Here is a 24703-nt window from a genome sequence, read left to right as displayed (position 1 = left end):
TGTAGACTATCAGAAAAAATATAGCTTAAACAGGGTAATAATTGTGACCCTTAAATGTTTTTTAAAAAAAAATTAAAATTGCTTTTATTCTATACGAAATAAAACAAATGAGACTTTCTTCAGAAGAAAAAATATTATCAGATGTTATATGATGAAACATTTTTCACATGATGTTTTCACAGATGAAAACAGTTATTGAAGCAGTCTTGTAAATTATCAGTTAAAGCCTTTTTATGTTTATTCAGAGCTTATTTTCGTTTAACTACAGCAATGGATGGATTCCGTAGTCTATATTAGGGATTTCCTGGAATGTTCTGCTACTTTTGTGAGGCAATTTCTGCTCAAGTATGAATGAAACAGGCATTACATGCATTTAAATACAGTGCAAATACAAACAAACTACAAACATATTAATACAAACTACAATGCCCTCATTAACCTATTTTGAGGAAAACTAAATAAAATCGCTCTCTAAAGAAATTTGTAGTAAATATATTTCTAGCATATAAATCTTTATTTTTATTATTTGTACTATTTTGATACAATTGTTATTATATCAAAAATAGTAGCTATTGAATATCAATATTTTATGAGGTATTGAATTTAGAAATTTCTTTGGGGCTAAACCCCTTATCCCTTTTGACTCTATAGCAACGCCCCTGTGTGACAGACCTTAAAATGTCTTGGTTTCCTGAGCCCTGACTGTCTCCAAAGTAATGCAAATTGTCAGTTTTACAGCACAGCTGTGTCTGTGGTCTAACAAATGGTCAACTGGTCGGATGGTTTCTGTTTATAGAACATTATTTGCACACTATTTTCACGCTAAAATGTATGTATGTAAATGTATGTATGTATGTATAGTCTGTATTGCTGCGAATTTCCTAAAAGAGCAACACAGTCATGTAGCACATCTTTTTCAAGACGTCGCTGAAAGTGCGTTTCTAGATGTTCTAGATGTTTCCTCTCCCTGGATGATGGGCACAAGCACTGCATTTCATGTCCGGAGGTCCAGCATGTTGATGAGGTGCTTGCAGGCAATGCATGCCATCACTGCGGTGGAATCTTGCAAAAGGGCCACCCACCCCAGTTGTCTTCTGCTCCGCGTTGGGCACTCGTGTAGATCTGAGGACTACAGTGGGAGTAAATCCACTGCCTCTCGCTCATCCACACGCTCCATCTAAGCTTCGAGTGAGAGAAATGCTCCGTCCTCGGATGGCCGCCCTCTCACCTGATGACACTGAGGCTCAGATGTCCATTGCTGTATTGGAGGACAGGTTGTCATTGTCTGATGAGGATTCGAACCGGCTCCCTCCCTCAGGGGTAGCGAGCGCGACATTGAATCTAGAAGCAGACACGATAACTGAACTTTCCTGGGTTGCTTCAGTTGTGGGCCTGAAGATGGTTTATACGACAGCCCCGAGGCCGAACCGACTAGATGGGTGTATGTAAAGGATGTAAAGAAAGCAAGACCTTCTAAGCCTCCATCCCTTTCTTCCCGAAGTGCACAGTAGGCTCATGCAGTCTTGGAGAGCACCTTTCTCTGCCTGATCTGCATGCACCTCCGCCCTCATCATCCTTGATAATGGAACAGCCAGGCATGAGTCGATTCCCCAGATTGAGAGTGCCATTGCGGGCCTGCGTGGTGCCTCTTCCTGGTGTAGTCAGCCTTGTTTCCTGTCCAAGGCATGTGGATTGTCTGCCTCCTTTGGAGCAGAGCCTACATGTCCACGGGCCAGGCTTCTTCCACCCTGCAAGCTATGGCCACCTACGACGACACCATTGGTGAATTCACCCAGGAATTCACAGCGGTGCAGTCGGATGCGATAGGCAGAGTTATCTATTGGTGGGGATATAAGACCGCTCCCCCTGCCGAACCATCCACATCCACTGCTTCTCACCAAGGGTGCGTTTAATGCACTGGCTACACAGCTGGCCCACATTTCTTCAGTGAGCCTACTTGCACAAATACTGTGCAAAGTCAGGGAGGACAAGAAATAGGTCTGTTTATTGCCCCTCTCTGGTTCAGTTGGACCTGAGTATCAACTCTCCAAGTGATCACCCCTCCCTGGCACATCCCCTGAAAGAACCTTCTTTGGGACAGACATCGTTTGGTATCCTTACCCAGATCTATGCCTCTTGTATGGTCCATAGATAGAGCGCGGAGGACTTAGTTGATCTACCGATTAGGTGTTTAACACCATCACTCAGGCTATACTGACAGTGGTATACTTTATCTAGAAGGACCCCGAACATGCCAGATCAGTGTGATGTTATCCTCCTTCAGTTTACTGAAGCTAAGGCTGTCCCCTTTGCACTGAGAGGATGGCGTTATGATAATCCCCACTCTGAGGATACACTGGGGAAGCATTGCCTCATCATCTAATTACTAGAGGCGCGAGAAGTGTATATTAATTCTATCCTGTTCCCCTTTCATACTGACTTGGAGATCTCTCTGAGGAGAAATCTGCTCGATCACTTGACTCAGTATCTTTAACATTTCTGACCAGTTAGACAGCTCTGCTGGTCGCGTTGGCATCAGTCAAAAGGGTGGGTATCTGGAGGCATATCTGGTCAGCGAAATGTGCCAGTGTTTTGAGCCTGCCCACTCTCCTTTTTTTCCTGAGACCCCCGCCCACCTAGGTGCCCTAGGTTCTAACAGCACTCTTTTTAGACTACATAGTGAAACTGCAAGAGCTGCCCATGGAGGAGGCAGACCTAGTCCCTTTATGTGTCCTGTTTGCGCTTTGTGCATTATACAGACTGTACTCAGAGCTTTTAGATCCTCTGAGCAGCTCTTTAAACAGAGATTGGTACTAGAGCTGTAATTGGGCCATTAAAATCAGGCCCGATAGGGCCCGAGCCTGACAGAATTCGGCCCGAGTCCGACAGGTACATTTTGATTGACAGCTCTATAAAGCCCGAACCCGTTTATAGCCCGACATTATTCGAATGTGCACAGGCACACAGTTCTTTTGCCTTTTTTCAAGATCATTTATATGTGTTTTAACATTATTTATTAGTAACATAGGCTATAGGGCACTTGGAAGTTGGAACAAAGAAATAAAATAAGTCCTCTGTAACATCGTAACGTCTCAGCACTCTAAATAGGCCTAAGTACATACACTCAGCCTTTAAATTGGCCAACACACCAAGTCTTTCTTGACAAATCAAATTAAAATAAATTGTAAATTACGATGGGCTTTTGACAATAACGAAATTAAGATAAACGCTCTGCGAGATTTGTTTAGCCACTTTTCTTCACAATTTGGCAACGGTGAAGCTGAATATTAAAAGAATAGCCTATGCCAAAATTAACTTGTATACTCTGTCTACTTTACGATTTTATGGTTTAATTAACAATTATTTATCATTTTAAAAACTCTTTACTCACCAAGATTAAGCTGTGTTGTTGTGAGGGAACATTATTGAATCCACTGTGAATTTCTTTAGCGCAGTCCTGCACTCAGGATGGTACGTCCATCAGCGCCAAACACCCATTCACTGCTGTTGCTACAGGCCGAGATGCATAGTTCTTATCTGGCTAATATTGCAAATTTTGGGTAGGATTGTTTGTTCATCTTCTACCAGCCAAGAACATCCACTTCATTTTCCATGACAGGGATTTCAATACAGCGAGTGGCCTTGTCATCTTCCCTGTCAGCTTGCTGTACATACATTGCTGTTTGGTGTTTAGCGCTCCACAGAAATACGAGAGTGACCGCCAAAATACCTTCGCGGTTAAAATGACTGTTCTTATTGAACTTTTTTCTCACCGTGGAATTTTTATGGTGATTCGTGAATTTGTCCACTTAAAATGTCTCCAATTATGCCCCATGCATGCACATTAACTCGCGGTTATATTCAGGAGGTTGATATAACTAACCATTATCAGCTGTTTTGGAATCGACATTTTCACAGTAAGCAGATTTTCGATTAATCAATCGAGAGTTCAGGGTTTAGCAGATGGTAAATTAACCCATCTTTCTGGAATACCCCCTGGTGTGTCTGTGTTCTGTGTCATGAAATGTCCCTTATGCTGTGTTCCATGTGCATGTGTTTTTGTCATGTGACTACTTTGTTCTGTTTTGTTGTGTGTTAATGTTCTTTAGTTCCACCTGTTGTCTCATCCCTTTTTGTAATCTGTTCAATCTTGTCCTTTGTATTTATACCCACTCTATTGGTTTAGTTCTTTGTCTGGTATTGTTTTGTCATTTATTTTAATCTCCTTGCCATTCCTGAAGTTGATGGTCCAGTGCCTGTTGTGAATGTTTTTTGTTAATAAATATGTGTTCTTTTGGTAACTCCTGAATTTGTGAAGTGAGCCCCTATGACATAATCTCTGAGGCTACTTCTGTTCAGAAATGTAATGCCGATAATGTTTATTAGCATTAGATCACAAAGTGTCTAAATACTATATTATTTTTTGTTGATATTTCCGTGTTGATCATTTGAGATTGTAAGCAGAGAGGCCTACAAACCTATTGTGTCAAAGATGGTTTCTGCTTGATGAAACTGCAAATCTTCAATAAACTTTTTTTTGATCAAATCCCTGATTTCAGCTCTTCTTCACCTGACATACTGGCCATTTTTGAGTTATACATGTTTGTTCCCAGCATAGGTAATAGTTCTTAATAAATAAATGCTAGTGAGTGGTACAGTGGCTAAGTGGTAATCACTGTCAAAGAACGTCACTGGTTCGAAACCTTGGTGGGCCAGTTGGTATTTCTGTGTGTAGTTTATATATATTCATTTATTCATTCATTTTCTTGTCGGCTTAGTCCCTTTTAATAATCCGGGGTTGCCACAGCGGAATGAACCACTAACTTATCCAGCAAGTTTTTACACAGCAATTGCCCTTCCAGCCACAACCCATCTCTGGGAATCATCCACACACACAATCACACACACACACACACACACACACACACACACACACACACACACACACACACACACACACACACACACACACACACACACATACACTACGGACAATTTAGATTACCCAATTCACCTGTACCACATCCTTGGACTGTGGAGGAAACCCACGCGAAGGCAGGGAGAACATGCAAACTCCACACAGAAATACCAACTGAGCCGAGGTTCGAACCAGCGACCTTCTAGCACTACCTACTGTGCCACTGCCTCGCCATATATATATATATATATATATATATATATATATATATATATATATATATATATATATATATATATATATATACAGTTAAAGTCAGAATTTTTAGCCCCCCTTTAAATTATTTTTCCCATTCAATATTTCATCATAAAACGATATTTAACAGAGTAAGGATTTTTTTTTCACATTGTTTACAATAATATTTTTTCTTTTGGAAAAAGTCTTTTTTGTTTTATTTCAGCTAGAATAAAAGCAGTTTTTAATAAATAAATAAATCAAATCAATCAATCAATCAATCAATCAATCAATCAATCAATCAATCAATCAATAAAAACATATATTCATTCATTTTCTTTTCGGCTTAGTCCCTTTATTAATCCGGGGTCACCACAATGGAATAAACCGCCAACTTATCTAGCACTTTATTTTACGCAGCGGATGCCCTTCCAGCCCCAATCTCTGGGAAACATCCACACACACTCATACACTGTGGACAATTTAGCCAACCCAATTCACCTGTACTGCATGTCTTCGGACTGTGGAGGAAACCGGAGCTTGCGGAGAAAACCCATGTGAATGCAGGGAGAACATGCAAACTCCACACAGAAACACCAACTCATCCAGCCAAGGCTCAAACCAGTGACCATCTTGCTGTGAGGCGACAGCACTACCTACTGCACCACTGGGTTGCCTAAATAAAAACATTTTAGGGTAAATAATATTAGCCCCCATAAGCTATAGATTTTTTCAATTGCCTACAGAACAAACCACTGTTATATAATGACTTGCATAATTAACCTGACTTGCCTAATAAATTGCCCTTTAAAATTGCCCTTTAAAAAAGTGAATACTAGTGTCTTGAAAATATGTAGTAAAATATTACGCACTGTAATATTTTGTAAATATTATGCAAATATAAAAGAAATTAATTATTAGAAATTAGTTATTAAAAATATTATGTTTAGAAATATGTTGAAAAAATATTTTCTTCGTTAAACATAAATTAAGAAAAGATATACAGGGGGGCTAATTAAGAGGGATTAATAATTCTGACCATACTTCTTATGTCTGGGCGATATGGCCTTTTTAAAAACACCTCATTAATCAATTTATATATATATATATATATATATATATATATATATATATATATATATATATATATATATATAAATATATATATATATATATATATATATATATATATATATATATATATATATATATATATATATAGAGTTGAAGTGAGAATTTTCAGACCCCCTAAATTAATAGCCCCTCTGTTTATTTTTTCTCCCAATTTCTGTTCAACGGAGAAAAGACATTTCTACACATGATAGTTTTAATAACTCATTTCTAACAAATGATTACTCTTATCTTTTTTATGATGACAGTACATAATATTTTACTAGATATTTTTCAAGACACTTCTAAACAGCTAAAATGACATTTAAAGGCTTAACTAGTTTAATTAGATTAACTAGGCAACTTAGGGTAATTAGGCAAGTCATTCTATAAGGATGGTTTGTTCTGTAGACTATTGAAACAAAAATAACTCAAAGGGGCTTATAATTTTGTCCTTAAAGCTTTTTTTTTTTTTTTTTTAACTAAAAACTGCTCTTATTATAGCCTCTTATTATAAAACAAATAAGACTTTCTCCAAAAGAAAAAAAAAATTTTCAGACATAATGTGAAAAGTTCCTTACTCTGTTAAACATCATTTGGGAAATATTTTAAAAATATATATACATCTAAAAATTAAACGGGGGCAAATAATTCTGACTTCAACTGTTGTATAGAAATTGTTTGATCCAACTATCAGTCTAACAAATTCACCTGTCTTCTCTTACCTCCACCATTCTTTCCACACAGATATGGGAACCTCCACACATTTCCAAGACCAATAGCATATCCAACGCAGGACAGAAGGAAGTCAAATTTTCCTTTCCAGCTTCCTCTATCTGGTATTTTATTCTCCTTCTCTTCTACAGGAATGCTGTTGTGATCCAGATCCTCAAACGGGATAGCCTGCTTCATGTCTGAGGGTTTAGGAAGTTTAGGTCGCCTGTGGGACTTCTAGGAAAGGGATAAACATTAATTTTTATCATTGAATTAAGACTTAATTACATCATGTTGTGTATATTTGAGGATTTTTTTATTTTTTGGAAAAATATATACTTTTTTCAGTTGGTTATATGTCATTGCAAATACAGATACTAGATTTACTCATATTGCAGTCACAAACAAAAACATTTCCTCAAAGAAGACATTGAGGACAATCCAATGCAAGACCCAGAAGCAGAATGATAGTTAATCATTTATTGACAGTAGTTGCAACTAGACATAAGAATATAGACTGGAAAGTTGTGGGAGAATGCTGGAACCCACCTCAGGAAGCAAGACCAAGACAGATAACTGGTCAAAGATTAATGAAACCAGAGAACCCAAACACTAAGCTTTTTGGGAAATTATTCCAACTAACTTCTTAAGCAACGATGCTGATGCTGAATTGTACACTATGCAGTATAATATATTACTATATATAACCCATTATGTACAAATTACAAAATTCTATTTTGTATTTAAAATACATATTTGAAATACATATATCATAAATTCAGCCCATCCCTGCTTGTGCTGCTGTAGTCTAATATGCCGACGGTGTGGTAAGAACTGTACTTCACTTGTGTTCCAAAGGGGTTTGTTCTTCAACTTCTTTAACAAATATTTAGCCCTTTTTTCAGGGATGTTTTTTGGATACAAGTAATTTTCTAATTAAAAATTTAATTTAAGAGCTTAGGGTAACAAAATTTAATGCAACTGCAAAACTGCAGTATAATGAGGTATAAACACAGTTCAACTACAATGCAATAAAGTTCAAAAGCATCAAAATCTGCAGTACACAGAAGTAACATTAAAAAACTGAGAGGGGCAATTTAGTGATATGTTATATAATGTATTGTACTTAGGTATATAAGTAATAAAAGTGCACTTTAATTTTATTATGTATTGCCGTATTGTAGATGTATTTCTGTAGTTAATTACACTTATGAAAAGTGCCATACAATATATTGTGGGAACTGAAGTGCTAAAACCTCATTTGGAAACCATTGTCCACTGAGCAGGAAAAATTGTAGTTGTATTGCAGAAATACTTCAGTTGTATTGCAAGAGCGGTATGGCAGTTGGAGTAGTACTTCAGCTGTATTGCCGTAGCAACACAGTGGCTGTAGTACTTCAGTACCATTGCAGTAGTTGTACTGCAGCTGTACTGTAGTAGTAATCCAGTTGAATTTCAGTAGTTAATAATAATAATAATAATAATAATAATAATAATGATAATAATAATAATAATATTGGTTAATTTTATTTAAAGGTGCCGTTCTTGACACTCAAGGTCGCTGTACAGCACAGCTAGAACAATCAGTTCAAATAAAAACACAATAAAAGTCAATAGAATACAATACAAATTTTAAAATTGCAGTCAGGTTAAAGAGAATAAGCTTTTCTAAACAGATGTGTTTTGAATTTGGATTTAAATTGTGAAAGAGAGTCTAAATTAGTGAGATCCTGAGGAAGTGAATTCCAAAGCTGAGGAGCAGAGTGGCTGAAGGATCTGCTTTCCATCGTGACAAGGCGGACAGGAGGAACAAGAAAAGTGAGGGGAATTAGATTAGATTAGATTCAACTTTATTGTCATTACACATGTACAAGTACAATGCAACAAAATGCAGTTTAGGTCTAACCAGCAGTGCAATAGCAGCAAGTGCAGGATACAGGAATAAGTGCAGTTATAGAAAACTATGGTGATATTTACAGATGGATGTACTATGAACATTATATACAGGTTGGATAAGCTATGAACAGATTTACAATATATGAATATATGTGCAGGTTGCTATTAATAATCAGTAGTGTGCAGATAGATAAACTGGAAGAAGAAGACCTGAGTGTTCGAGAAGGTGTGGCGATATGAATAAGATCAGTACGGTATGGAGGAGCAAGATTGTGGATGGCTTTAAAAGTGAGAAGTATTTTATAATTAATTCTGAAAGACATGGGAAGCCAGTGAAGCTGTTGTAGAATGGGTGTGATGTGACAGATAGAGGGGAGTTTTGTGATAATACGGGCTGCAGCAATTTGTACCCATTGTAATTTATGAAGAGTTATATTACGGAGGCTAAACAGAAGGGAATTACAGTAGTCTAAATGGGATGTGACTGTCACGGTTGCAGGTTTGTGCGCTTCTCCGGAGTGTATGTTTGATCACGTGGGTTTGTTTTGTTTTGGTTATCCATGTGGATTTGTTAGGCTCACGTGTTATGACGACATTCAGTTGGTCTGATTAGTTCGCCAGCTGAGGCTCATCATGGTGCCTATATCTGGGCAACGCTTTTGTGTGTCTGTGTCAGTTCGTTATTATCACTCATGTTTGTGTGTCTGTGCTCAGGCCCTGCGGAGTTATCTGGATCTGGTTTCCCTGTTCTGTTTCCTGCCCTGCGTTCTGCGTCCTTCTAGCCTGGCACTATTTGTCTTTGTCATCACAATAAACTTGTACACTTGCAATTGGATCTTCTCTGACTCTCTTTGAAACGTTACAGAACGAACTGACCTTTACATGGATCCAGCGAGTGTTTCCCAGATCTCCGAGTTCGTCTCCCACAGCAACGCTCAGATCGATCGTCAGGATGAGGCCCTGGCCACCACGGCTCAGGCGATCCAGGCCCTGGTTGGCAACGTTTCATTGCTCACATCCCAGGTCCAACAACTGGTTACTCGTGCTGCACAGGCTGATACTGCACCTGCCCCCGAGACTGCACCGACCCTGGAAGTGTCACCAGCGCCTGCGGTTCCTGGTCGCTCTGTTGAGCCGCGTCTTCCACCTTCGACCAGCTACTCTGGAGAGCCTCTCTTGTGCCGATCCTTCCTGTCTAAGTGTTCCCTTTACATCTCGCTGCAGCCGTCATTATTTTCCTCCGAACAATCTAAGGTGGCATTTGTCATCACCCTCCTTTCGGGAAAGGCGGCTCAGTGGGGAACAACAGCTTGGGAACAAAAGCTACCATGCTGCTCTACGTTTGACCTGTTCTCAAAAGAACTTAAGAAGGTCTTTGATCGAGCCGCTTCAGGGAGAGAGGCTGCCCTAGTCCTCGCTGAACTCCGCCAGGGGAATCGGAGCGTAGCGGAGTACTCGATTGAGTTCCGAACACTAGCCGCTGAATGCGGCTGGAACGCGGAGGCACAATGGGACATGTTTCTGCACGGATTGTCTGATCGTCTGCAAGATGCGATCTATTCCTTAGATCTTTCTAAGACTCTGGACGAGCTGGTGGATTTGGCCATCCATGTGGACACCAGACTGCTTCGGCGTGAGACTCGCCTGCAGCAGAGCAGATTTTCGGATTCCGTTCCTGACTTTCCGGCATTAACTGCGACACCGGAAGCGGTAAGCGCTGACCCGGAACCCATGCAGCGGGGGAGATCCCGCTTGTCCGTGCAAGAAAAGCGCCGATGGAGAACGGAGGGACTCTGCCTCTACTGCGGAGGGGCGGGTCATCGGGTGGCTTCCTGTCCCGTAAAAGACGACACCCATCAGTAGGTAAGGGGTTACTGATGGGTGAAATAAATTTGGACAAATCCTCTACGGCTGCCACTTTATTGCCCGTCACTGTATCATGGGGTTCCGGAAGTCATGACACCCATGCCCTCGTCGATTCCGGGGCGGAGGGAAATTTCATTGACTCCAGTTTCACTTTCAGTTCTAAACTTCCGGTTATTACACTGTCACAACCCATTGCAGTACGCGCCCTCAGTGGGCTTTCCCTTCCCACTATCACTCACTCCACCAAACCCATAAAACTTATCACGTCTGGAAATCATGTTGAACACATTTCATTTTTTTTAACAGACTGTTCCAACTCACCGGTGGTTTTAGGACATCCATGGTTAATTGTTCATAAACCTCACATTAATTGCGGTCTTAATTCCATATTTTTGTGGAGTGAGAAATGTCATGAGTCTTGTCTTTCGTCTGCTCGTTCTGCTGTTTCTTGTTCTGTGTTTCAGGAGGAGCGCATGGACCTGTCAAACGTGCCCAGTGAGTACCTCGACCTGAAGAGAGTGTTCAGTAAGTCTCGAGCTGCTTCTCTGCCTCCTCATCGTCCCTATGACTGTGCAATAGACTTATTGCCAGGTACGTCTCCGCCTAAAGGCAAGTTATACTCTCTTTCCATTCCTGAGAAGAAGGCCATGGAGAAATATATTTCTGATTCTCTAGCGGCCAAGATCATACGGCCCTCTTCTTCTCCGGCGGGGGCGGGGTTCTTTTTCGTAAAAAAAAAGAAGGATGGGTCTCTTAGACCTTGTATAGACTATCGAGGGCTGAACAGCATCACGGTGAAGAATACGTATCCTTTGCCGCTGATGTCTTGAGCGTTCGAGCGTCTGCAAGGGGCTTCGTTTTTCACGAAATTAGATGTCCGCAACGCATATCATTTGGTTCGCATGAAGCAGGGTCATGAGTGGAAAACCGCGTTTTTGACCCCCAGGGGGCATTTTGAATATTGTGTTCTTCCTTTTGGGCTTTCTAATGCTCCTGCGGTTTTCCAAGCACTCGTAAATGACGTGTTGCGAGACATGATAGATCAGTTTATTTATGTCTACCTGGATGACATTCTGATTTTTTCTCGTTCTCTCCAGGAACATGTGCAGCACGTCAGGCGAGTGCTTCAGCGGCTGCTAGAGAATGGGCTTTTTGTCAAGGCGGAGAAATGCGTGTTCCATGCACAGTCTGTTCCCTTTCTAGGACACATTGTGTCAGTCGAGGGGGTGCGCATGGATCCAGAGAAAGTTCAGGCTGTAGTGAATTGGCCAATCCCCGAGTCTCGTAAGGCCCTGCAGAGATTTCTGGGCTTCGCTAATTTTTACCGGCGTTTTATTCACAATTTCAGCCAGCTCGCCGCCCCTCTGACGTCCTTAACCTCCGCCAAGACGCCCTTCAGGTGGTCGAGTGCAGCACAGGTTGCATTCACTAAACTAAAGAGCCGCTTTGTTTCAGCTCCTATTCTGGTGACACCTGATCCCTCCTGGCAGTTCGTGGTGGAGGTTGACGCGTCAGAGGTGGGCGTGGGCGCGATCCTGTCCTAGCGCACAGCCTCGGATGACAGAATTCATCCGTGCGCGTTTTTCTCTCACCGATTATCTCCCGCTGAACGAAATTACGACATTGGTAATAGGGAGTTGTTGGCTGTCAAACTTGCTTTGGAGGAGTGGTGTCATTGGTTGGAGGGTTCAGGGGTTCCCTTTATCGTTTGGACCGATCATAAGAACCTCGAATACATCAGGTCCGCCAAACGACTTAACTCCAGGCAGGCTCGGTGGGCATTATTTTTCGGACGTTTTGACTTTACTATCTCATATCGACCGGGTTCTAAATACATCAAACCCGACGCGTTATCCCGTCTTTTTGATTCTTCCGAGCGCAATACGCCTCTTGAGCCCATCGTTCCCCAGAGGATTTGTATTTCTGCAGTAACATGGGAGATCGAGAGCAGGGTCCGCACAGCCCTGGATGGGGTAACGCCCCCGGTTGGATGCCCACCCAGTCGTTTGTTTGTGACGGAGGAGATTCGGTCTGACGTCATTCGGTGGGGACATTCCTCCAAAGTGGCTTGTCATCCTGGGGTGAGTCGTACATTATTTTTGGTTAAACAGCGATTTTGGTGGCCAGCTATGGCACGGGACATACGCGAGTTTGTTTTGGCCTGTTCTGTTTGTGCTGTTTCTAAGACTTCTAATCGCCCCCCTGCTGGACTCCTTCAGCCGCTGTCAGTGCCTTCGAGACCCTGGTCGCACATTTCGCTAGATTTCGTCACCGGTCTCCCGCCATCTGGTGGCAATACGGCTGTTTTGACTGTTGTGGACCGGTTCTCGAAGGCTACTCATTTCATTCCTCTGCCTAAATTACCCTCAGCCAGAGAGACAGCGGATGCTGTCATTAATCACATCTTTCGCATTCATGGCCTCCCGACGGACGTGGTTTCTGACAGGGGAACCCAGTTTGTCTCTAAATTTTGGAGAGAATTCTGTCATTTATTGGGAGCGACTGTAAGTCTTTCTTCTGGTTTCCATCCTCAGAGTAACGGACAAATAGAAAGGGCCAATCAAGATCTCGAGCGTATGTTACGTAGTTTGGTTTCCCAAATCCCTCCTCTTGGAGTCAGCAGCTCCCATGGGTGGAGTACGCACACAATTCATTACCAGTGTCGGCTATGGGCCTCTCTCTGTTTCAGTGTAGCTTAGGATACCAGCCACCAGCTTTTCCCAGTCTGGAATCCGAAATCGCGGCCCCCTCTGCCCACGCCTTTGTCCAGAGGTGCCGACGCACTTGGAGCAGAGCCAGACAGACCCTCCTCCAAGTGGGTGCGCGCACCAAGGCTAAAGCCGATCGCCACCGGTCGAAGCCTCCCGTTTACGTCGTCGGTCAAAAAGTGTGGCTTTCAACTAAGAATATTCCCTTGCGTTCTGTATGTAATAAACTTGCACCTAAATTTATTGGCCCATTCACTGTCATCAAGATCATTAGTCCGGTGGCAGTCTGCCTCAAACTTCCTCCAGCGTACAGGAGAATACATCCCGTGTTTCATGTTTCCAAATTAAAGCCCGTTTTTCATACGACCATTAACCCGCCCACTCCGAAAGCAGCGGCAGCGTTCACTCTACTGGAAGTCTTGTAGTTGTACTGCATTTGTACTGTAGTAATACTTCAGTTGTACTGCAGTAGATGTACTGCAGTTGGTTGTATTGTAGCACTTTAATTGAACTGCAGTAACACTGCAATATACTTAAATGCAGTTTTTTTCACATCCCAAAAAAATCATGCACTTTTCAAAATAAAAAAAATAAATAAATTGCAGTATTGCTTTAAAAACTGCAGTATTCTTAAAAAACTGCAGTTTTATTTTGTGAGGGATCTGTTATCCTCTGTTGTCAGGGAGGGAAGTTTTAGCTTGCCGCAAGAGTTGTTTTGAGACCTTTGGGTTGAGTTTATTTTCTTAATGAGTTATAGGTGTGTTATGACAATAAACCAGAGTCTCATCTCCCATTCCCTTTAAGAGCCAGTTGCGTCACGCCATGACACATTTGCTATTTACATGACGTAAAGTAAGTGTACGTGGAAAAAACTGATCATTTCACTTGCAAGAAAACAGTTAAACAGCATCTACAGCATGAGAATGAGAGATAAGGCATCTCATAATCTAGTTTCACTTTCGCTCTCATGGATAGGGAAACCCTGTTTCAAAACTCTTTCTAAATTCAGGGACTCGTTATGAAAACGATTCATTCTATGAATCAATAGTTTTAAAAACTGTCCACTGTCAGATTTAAGCCTTAGCTGGATATTTAACTTCACTTAGAGCTGTGTTACACACTACATGGAAGTTCATTTTCAAAAACTCGCAATATGGACTATTTAAAGCAGAAGTGAGAGTACTACTACTATTATGCTCCTTCTCAGCCTGCCTACAACCTACAACCACCAGTGTCTATGGCAGCTTTAGGACAGCTTGCCCAGACTTCTAAAAGCACAACAAAAACAGGAAAAAAGCTAATTATTAGAACTGTGAGTAGCTACCTTTCCCCTGTAATCCATTACAATGACTAACACTAACTTTTTTTTTGATACAGGTGCAGAAATTACAATAATTCCTATGAAATTTGCTACACCCTGTACAAGAAAACGAAACTTTAACTGGTGTAATAAGTTAAGATTCTTTTTTTTTGTTTGAGACCCCACCCATAGAGGTACAATTTGGCCCAAATTTGAATTTGAGCATTCAGTACAAGTTTCTACTAATACACAATACACAATCACTCCCAAGGATGACTTCTTAAAGAGTCATCTAATTTGGTTTAAAGATAAGGATGATTGTGGGCTTCTAACAGGTGCAGAACCAATGAAATATTTAAGTAAAAAATTAAGTAAAGGCAATATCTTAGCATAATCTTATTTTGAATGACCCAATTCAAGATCTGTGATTAAAAATATAATTGTGATTCAAATCTACTAAAAATTATTTAAACTCATAGAAAGGATAAAAACACAAAATTTGAAATGAACTCTCAGTACATAATAGGTCACAAAGTAACAGTTCTAAATGTACTACAATAAAAATTACCATAAAAGTGTTTAAAAAAACTTTTGTCAAAAAATTTGTCACATACAGTATAACCACATGAGAAGAAATAATTAAAATAAAATATTGAGGACTGAAAATAAATCCGTCAAAACAGAGCAGAAAGGAACCTACAAAACATACAGTAAGTTTTTAGTCAGCTTATAAAAAGTGCAAAATTCTAAATTGTACGTGCGAGTTTGAGGCGAATGCCCTAGGAAATAATTATTAACCAAAAGAAAATGACACAAACAATACAACATGGGGATTTAAAAAAAAAATATTTCAGAAAGTGAATTAGTAAAGAAAGAGGTGTCAAATTCCAAATGAAGGATTATCATTACAGAACTTAGATGCAGATAAAATCTTATAAATTGGGGTAACTTAAACTAGATGCAGTTCTGCCCAGAAAAAAACAGTAGATGCTGAAATAGGAATAACAGCACTCATGAAAAGTTTGTGTAATAAAAAGAAAAATTTATAGAAACATCTAGATACTGTAATCTGTCCTAATCGTTTCTATCTCAATTCAGTTTTAATTTAGTTAAAAATGTATAAGTAACTAATAATATTTAATTGAATTTAAAGGTAATAATTAAAATGTGAGGGTTATCAAGACAGACCAAAATTATTATGTTTAGTTTATGATATAAGAGCAATTAATGAGAGGAGATTTTCCAGCTAAGATTCATACTGTATGCTGAAATATGTTTCTTTGAATACTTTAATGTGTTTAGTTTCTGTTGAGCTTATTTTGGGCAATTACCAGAGGAGGGTAGAAACTTGTGTGTACCTACATAGGCTGATGGATAGCAAATGCAGTATACACCAGACTGCATAAAAGGTTAAAATTAGTTAGAAGAAGATGGACACTGTCAAAATATGTGGTTGATTGAATTTTATGCAGCTCCACAGAAAGCTCAAAGACCTGAGTAAATGACCATTGCTCCAAACAGTGGAAAAAAAAAGGATGACTGCACTGTAAAACCCAACAGTCAACTTTATCTAATGATCTGAAAGTTAATTCTACTTATTTGAAAATAGTTTTGAACTCAGTGATGAAGGAAATGAGTTCATTAAATGCCTTGTCACTTCAACTTAAATGGAGTAAGTTCACAGTACAACATATAGTTTTTTTTTTTTTTTTTTTTTTTTTACTCAAATGGTTTGTAGCAATCAGTTTTCTCAAATGGTTTGAGTCGCCTTAAATTATTTGGTTTGAATGAAGTTCTCTTCATTTTTTGGGTTTTATAGTACTCAGTTGGTTTGAGTTCTCTTCATTTATTGGGTTTTATTGTGCTCAAATTTCTTCATTTACTCAAACTGATTAAGTTCACAGTACTCATTAGGATTAGTTTTGAACTTAAATGGTTTGTTGCAATTGGTTTTCTCAAATGGTTTGAGCTACCTTAACATTTTGCATTTTACAGTGTGTCTTAACAAGTACTTTGATAAGTTATGGCATGGAAACTGACAGAAACAGGCATCTATCACCGCAGGAAGTGCTATTGGGTCGACCCTCACATATAAACCTCACATACAACCTCACATACAGTATGACCTTGCATATAATCTCTTGGAACGATTTGCAAAGATGTCTAATGCATCACATCTAAGAATTTTGGTATTTTATGAAGAAACATTTAATAGACATGTGAAACTCAACATCTGTGCAGGAAACCAGAAAAGGAGACATGTGAGAAAGCAGAGATGCTAGGTCCAGGTGATCGAGCGTATCTGAGGATGCTCTGGAGAAAGTGGAGTGAGCTTGGGAGGAAAGGACCATATCTGGAAGTTAGGACAAATCCAAAAGCTGTCAAAGTGGATGCCATTGACTGGATACCATGTAAACCACTGCACAAGAGAGCCAAAGGAAAAAACTCCAGCAAGAGAAAGCTGACTGGACACAGCGGAGCAAAACAATTCCAAAGCTCTAAACAATGGATTACAAAGTGTGGCAGGAAAAAAAAAGAGTGATTCTAACTGTGATTTACCTCGAACAGCAAATTCGAGTAAAGGGGGTCGAGCCTTGTCATTTATGGCTCTTAAACTCTGGAATAGCCTTTCTGATAATGTCTGAGGCTCAGACACACTCTCGCAGTTAAAAACTAGATTAAAGACCTATTTTTTTTAGTAATGCATACACTCCTCTATATACACTCATCTTTAATTGCATCTCATTTATATACATTATGAACAGCAGCTATGCTAATTATTCTCTTTTTTCTCTATTTCCACTTAGGGATACTAGTCCTAAGGCCCTCAGAGACTATGCAGCATCACTGATTCAATCCAATATCTAGCAACGAGATGATCCCAAGGTTTCCATAATCCTGGACTAGGCTGCTGTGGTGCTCATGTAGGAGTGGAGAGCATGAGACTAATTTCTGTGACGCTGTGATGAGTCTCACTGATGTCCAGCTTCTCCAGCGCCTAGATTGCAGCTCTGCACAAGACCTTTGGCCATAGAAGAAATGGTCAAGCCCATCTGAGCCTGGTTTCTCTTGAGATTTTTTAATTGTTCACTTTCACCAATTGCTGCTGTTGCCACTGGCTGACTTGACTGAATTTGACTGAATTGAGCCAAACTGAATTGAACTTAAACACTGAAAACTGGACTGACACTGTTTCTATTTACTATGATCTTCTATGTGAAGCTGCTTTGACACAATCTACATTGTAAAAGCGCTATACAAATAAATGTGAATTGAATTGACAATATGAGTACCATATACAGAACGTACCACAAGTCAAACAAGGATGAATACCACAGCTTAAAATTTCAGAACTTAGACTCTCAATCACACAACATCTTTTCAAAGTATAATGAAGATGCTGATAGCTCAAAAGAAGAGAAACACGGGTGAGCAAAGATCAAGTTCAACATTTCATGCTTATTACATTTGAATATTTCTTTCTTTCACATATTGATTTCATTGCAATGACATTGAATATATATATTATCACTTCAGTATATTCTACATAAGAGTGAAAACCAGCAACTAGCAGCTTGAAAACACTATTGTCTTTGAAATATTAAGAAAAAACAGAGGGTAAATCTTTTCCTATTCTCAGGTCAAAATTGAGAGTAGAGGTTTGGGGTTTTTTCTGCCACAGAATGGTGGCAATATCTAGTCAATTGATACCTACTATGTGGCTCATATCAGACACTAGATAGAGGTAATTAAGGGAACTGGGTTATGAAATTATACTATGGGTAAAAGACAGCAACATTAAAACTTAAAGTCTTAAGAGGAGGGATATGAAGAAGATTTTTATTCTCTAAAAGTGTGCATCTGTTTGTATTCTCTAATATTGTCCAGCAAAAATGCAAGCATGTAAACTATAGATGCTGCGGTATGTTTGTGTGTGTAAAATGAGCCCACCGAGGTGGTGGAGGCTGCTACAGTACAAGAAGCTATGCTGTGCAATAACTGAATATGTAAATCACTGATTAAATATGATAAAATCTCATATGATGCTATATATGTGAAAGGAATTTCCCTCCATTAGAATTTGAAGTGGAAGCAGGAGAGGGGGTGTTTTTTGAGGACATGCATTAGATCAAATTAAACAGGGAGGGAGGATGATACATTTCTATGCACACAAACACACACTCTTTGTCAGCAATGTCCGTGCAGTCACTTATCCAGTTATGTAGAAAAGTGATGTAAGATTGTAATTATATTTTTGCAATTAAAAATAAATATTTGCGTTCTGTCCACCGGCAAAACTCCCAATTATAGATATATGTGTGTATATCTCTGGCCACAGTCCTCCACTGCACCATAGTGCCGCATTTATTTAAAAGCAGCACACCTTGTACTAAAATGGCAGCTCTATTAATGCATTCCTTCCAATAGACAACAGCAGGGTAGGCGACATCCAATGTAAATATCTATGATGTAGACAAGGTCCAGAAAAAAAATATGAGCACCTAAACATATACTTGTCCTTTCAGTAAAGACTTCCCTAGATGGTCACAGGTGCACAGAGATAAGAAAAAGAAAATATGTATAAAAGCAGGACCATGTACACATACAATTCAGATGGTCTAAGGGAGACTTTTTCTGTTTTCAGAAAAAGGGCTGTTTTCAAACATCTCGCTTGCTGGATCCATGTGTAGCTAAGTCTTCTGTAATACAGCGGTCAAGGACAACAGAGTTGAGGATCCAAATGCAGATTATTAACAGAGTCATCATGCAGGCAAAAGGTCAAAATAAGAACAGACAGGAGCATGCAGATAATCCAAACGAGAAGTCAGAGTACAGCGAATATTCAGGCGACAAAATACTGTAAAAAGTAAAACAAAGCAAAGGTCAAAACAAGAAAAGGTAAGACATGAAAATGCTTAGAAATGCTCACTCACAGTTTACAAGATTTAACAAAGAGTTTCTGTGAATGAAGTGTCTTTATATTCCTAGTTTCTGTGTGTGTGTGTGTGTGTGTGTGTGTAACCCGGGGGCAATCGTGACAATAACAATGAATAATCATCAATCATATTATCATAATTATCATATCAATATATGATTATCATAATCATATAAATTTATATTTATGATTTATTAAATTTATATTAATATTTATGATTAAAAAAGTAATTGTTGCTCACCACAGCACTATATATATATATATATATATATATATATATATATATATATATATATATATATATATATATATATATATATACATACACGATTTTTTTATATACACTATATTATACATTCAACTTCAAATCAGAAAAAAGTTGGGACAGTATGGAAAACAAATAATAAAAAAAGTGATGATTTCTAAATATATTTTGACTTGAATTTCATTGTATTTTAGACAATACAACAAACACTATTTATTGTGTTCCTTATTATTTTTATAATTCTTTCACATTTTTGTTGGTTAACTGGCGTTTCCTTGGTCCATCTTTGCTCCTAAAGAACTAGACTTTTCTTAGCTGCTGCTTTTGGTACCAAATCCTCATCACCATCCCCTGTTGACATTACCTGTTTCAAATCACATCATTTACCCAGTTCACCTGATTACTAGCCCCAAATTTCTCTTGTGCCAACCTTTTTGAAATGTGTTGCAGGTCTAAATGAGAGAACAACATATCCAGCATTTGTTTTACACAGTGGATGCACTTCCAGCTGCAACCAAGTACTGGGAAACACCCATACACTCTCACATTTACTATGGCTAATTTTGTTTATTTAATTCACCCATAGCATAGATTTAATTGTGTTAATACTTACAGTTCCATATATTAGCAAACCACATTTTGGTATCAATTTAATTTAGTTTCTTTGCATCTCTGTAAAATGCCCTTGTTCTACTCACCCATGTCATTTCACTTTAAATCACTTGCTTTCTTCAAAGCAAGACAAAGGCAATCAATAAGTCATTCTTTTCTGAAAGATGAAGATGATAACTCAGATCTTTGTTGTACTAAGGTGATGAATGTCATCAACTTTACTGCCTCAGTAATTCAGTTGCCTTTCATCTCCAACCTGCATGCCAATGCATAAAAAACACCCTCAGATACCTAATTGATTTTATTGACAGCAGTCATTTTAAATTTGTAGTGTCATAAACCATACTAATTCACAGTAAACAATTCAGTGTAAGTAAATTTTACTATAGCATTTTAGAAAAAAATAAATAAATAAAAAACAGACTTGCAGGTAGAGTAGCACTTTAAGATGCCAGTTAATTATGTTCTGATGTACTTTCTATAGTAATAATGAAAAATACTGCATAATTACATGTAACTAACCATAAACCTAACCTTAAGTGTAAGTAGATTAAATAAATTAAAATTACTCAGAAGATAAATGTAGTTACAAGAAACAAAAAAATAAGGTTTACATCAAAAGACAATAGAGCTCCCCATCATTGAATTTGTATAGTAGCTGCTGTACATTTACAGAAAAAACAAACAAACAAAAACCTTTACCTCTGAGATATTTATTCAGCAAACAGACGGTCAAGATGCCAGGAACTAGAGGTGAACTCATGCGTCTCCACAAGTGACTTAACAAATCTTAACTGCAGGATTTTTCCAACTTTCCAGTGCCTTGATTCACGACAGAGCCAAAAGAGACTGACCAGATATCCCAGTTTAGGCAAAACATATTACTTTTCCTCTCACTCTGTCTATGTATCCGGAGGGGTCCTCTGTTATTCCTGTCGCTGGTATTGAGCTGCAGATAATAAACTTCGAACTGTTTTGTGATAGGATGATTACTTTACCACTCTGAGAGCCCGAGGCCACAATACAGGAGTCAATTCTTGTGCTCCACTTTTTCGTGGGTAATATCCCCCTAGACGAGTTCTCTATTTTACCATTAAATGAGGTGGATTGTATTTAAAAATGAAGCTGACACAGTGCATACGTTGCAGGCAGCAGGTCATCTCCCAAATATTACCCCTGTGGCATGACTTTATCAGTTAAGGATTCTCATTTATGACTCAAACATTTACTTGTTCATTAATTATGTTTCAAATCCTATATTTGAAATGCTTGCTTATTTAGAAAATAGTAACATTAAAGGGCATGATATCCAGAAATCCAGTTCTATCTTTAATGGGGGGCAAATATCATGTGCTCTCCAACAGAAATGAAATTTGTTGACAGGGCATAGTCGCTTCCAGGACCTGATTGGGCCAAAGCGGGGCTTTCTCTGGGCCAGCGGCTGGCCTTTTTCAGCCCACTGAATACCTACCAGCTTGGGCTTTGGGGCGGAGTGAAAGCAGAGGTGGAGTTTTGTGCCGATGTCATTATACTAGTTTTCCCACCACGCATAAGTACATGTGGCAAAAAAATAAATAAATAATAATAATAAAAAAGAAATAAGGGAAAGAAACAACATATCTGTCAGTTTAAGATATTGCATAAAACATCTTATAGGCTTGGAGTATTTTGCTTAAGATCGCTCTTATGTTTTTCTTTTAAATTTAAGGCTGTTGCATAAAATAAAAAAGTAGTTTAAATTTAATAAGTGATATTTCTTTGCTGTGTCCTTTTTGATGTTTAAATAACGCAAGTTACGCAGTAACTTTCAGTTGTAGAAAGTTTTTATCATGTTTAAAAGGTGTGTTTTTGCATGAAACATGTGCATTTTGATGCATATGTGTGTGAGAGAAACCGGATGAAAGGGCATGTGTTATGTACAAATATGAAATAGTATCACCCCAGTGACAGCTGTTGTACCTTTATTTTTGCTAGTTAACTGTTAATTTTGTCTTTTGACTTTTTTGAGTGTGTTTGCAGCCAGATAGCTGGACAGAGGAACTATTGCATCTATTACTTCGATTGCAAATCCTGGTTTTACCAAAAGATTATAATAATTCATTTTCCTTCGTCGGCTTAGTCCCTGATTATCAGGGATTGCCATTGCAGAATGAACTGCCAACTATTTTGTAATGTTTTACACGGCAGATGCCCTTCCTGCCACAGCCCAGCACTGGGAAATACCCATACATTCTCACATTTACACACACACACACACATACGCACACATTCATAAGCTATGGACATTTTAGTTTATCCAACTCACCTATACGCATGTCTTTGGCCTGAAGGGGAAACCCACGCCAACACGGGGAGAACATGCAGACTCCACACAGAAATGCCTAATGAAATATGTTTCAATAAGTACCATAATTAAAGTGGATATCACTTTTACTTTAGAATAGGGGTTCAAATTGCCTTTACTAGTAGTGTATTAATGGCATTTTAGACTTAATTATTAGCTTGTTCCAGTAGACTTGAATATCCCCCATTAAGTGCCAAAATTAATGTGGACATAACTTTCACTTTAGAAAAAAGAGGTCAAATTGCCTTTATTAGTACTGTATTAATAATATTTTACGGTAACACTTTTTAATAACTACACACTATAAATCATTTATTAGGCATTAGCATCTAGTGAATTCATTGTTTGATAAGCATTAACTCTACATAAATAAAACGTTAGTAGGTAGCTACAAATGCTGTAATCTTGACTCAAGATCCTTCTGCATGAGTTTGTAAATGATTAATAAACTGTTGAAATTAACAATTACATACCTTATTATTCAGGCATATAGTGATGGTTATATATATATATATATATATATATATATATATATATATATATATATATATATATATATATATATATATATATATATATTTAATTGCTTTATTATATTATGCTTAGGATCAAATGAACAATAATCTTTGCAATCTTATCCAAAAGGTAAAATTACTGTAAAGTATAAACATTGCTGAATAACAGGAGTGTCAAAATATAACATAAAATTGGATAAAACAACAATATTATAATTTAACAATATAATAGAATGCAATGTGCAAACTGCACAGTAATTTTATATAAGGGGCGAGGCAGTGGCGCAGTAGGTAGTGCTGTCGCCTCGCAGCAAGAAGGTTGCTGGGTTGCTGGTTCGAACCTCGGCTCAGTTGGTGTTTCTGTGTGGAGTTTGCATGTTCTCCCTGCCTTCACGTGGGTTTCCTCTGGGTGCTCCGGGCTCCCCCACAGTCCTAAGACATAGGGTACAGGTGAATTGGGTAGGCTAAACTGTCCGTAGTGTATGAGTGTGTGTGAATGTGTGTGTGGATGTTTCCCAGAGATGCGTTGCGGCTGGATGGGCATACGTTGAGTAAAAACTTGCTGGATAAGTTGGCGGCTCATTCCGCTGTGGCAACCTCGGATTAAAAAAGGGATTAAGCCGGCAAGAAAATGAATGAATGAATGAATTTTATATAAGATTGCAAAAATTCATTTTTATTTGATCCAGTTTCATTTGTGGATTTTCAAACTAATAGGAATAATGTAGTTTGTTCTTTTTTTCCTGTATTAAACTGAGCCTTTAATAGTCATTTACAGTATAAGGGATTTATAAAGCACAAATAGTCCTCACTTTAGATTAGGTCACAAAACTGGATGGAGTTGAGTTAATAAAGCATTTATTAACATACAACTTAATTATTAGTAAATGCCTGAATAATAAGAATAATAAATGTTAATTTGTATAGTTTATTAATCATTTCCTAACTCGTTCTGAAGGATCTTTAAAAACATCCAACTATTCTTAAATAACTGTTTTATATAGAATGCAATCCTTAATTTAGTAATGAAAAATGAATCATTACCATGCATTTTTAAGCACATTATAAATTTGTAGCTGCAGTTATAAACTGCTTATTAATGTTTATTAATGTAGGGTTAATGCTTAACAGATAATAAATTCACTATTTGCAAATGCTTAATAAATAGTTCATGGTGTGTAGTTAATATAAAGTGTTACCATTTTCTAATGCCCTGTACACATTTTTTCACATAGGTGTTCCTTGGGGTCAGTTTGACCCCAGGGTCTTTTAGCTGTATAAAATA

At 38.4% G+C, this 24703-nt stretch overlaps 1 protein-coding gene across 3 annotated transcripts in view; it reads right to left on the bottom strand.

The window, feature by feature from the left end:
- The window catches only part of slc6a1l (solute carrier family 6 member 1, like), a 92798-nt gene extending 70803 nt beyond the window's left edge, over positions 1 to 21995 (bottom strand). For 2 of the 3 annotated variants that reach the window (XR_015483251.2, XM_087248302.2), the window contains exons 1-2: positions 21262 to 21990; positions 6988 to 7213 (exon numbers count right to left, since the gene is read on the bottom strand). Coding sequence is in view for 2 of the 3 variants with exons in the window: in XM_087248302.2 (XP_087104428.2) it covers positions 6988 to 7174 (187 nt within the window). In the remaining variant the exon portion in view is untranslated. Of the gene's footprint in view, positions 1 to 6987; positions 7214 to 21261 lie in introns of all 3 variants that reach the window. The other variant, XM_087248303.2, reaches the window with a different exon arrangement.
- Between the last annotated feature and the right edge of the window lie 2708 nt (positions 21996 to 24703).

The sequence above is a fragment of the Danio rerio genome, chromosome 4 (assembly GCF_052040795.2).
Source record: "Danio rerio strain M-AB ecotype USA chromosome 4, GRCz13ab, whole genome shotgun sequence".
Taxonomy (NCBI): Eukaryota; Metazoa; Chordata; class Actinopteri; order Cypriniformes; family Danionidae; genus Danio; species Danio rerio.
The sequence above is the reverse complement of the archived record's forward strand: the minus strand, read 5'-3'. Positions and strand labels throughout refer to the sequence as shown.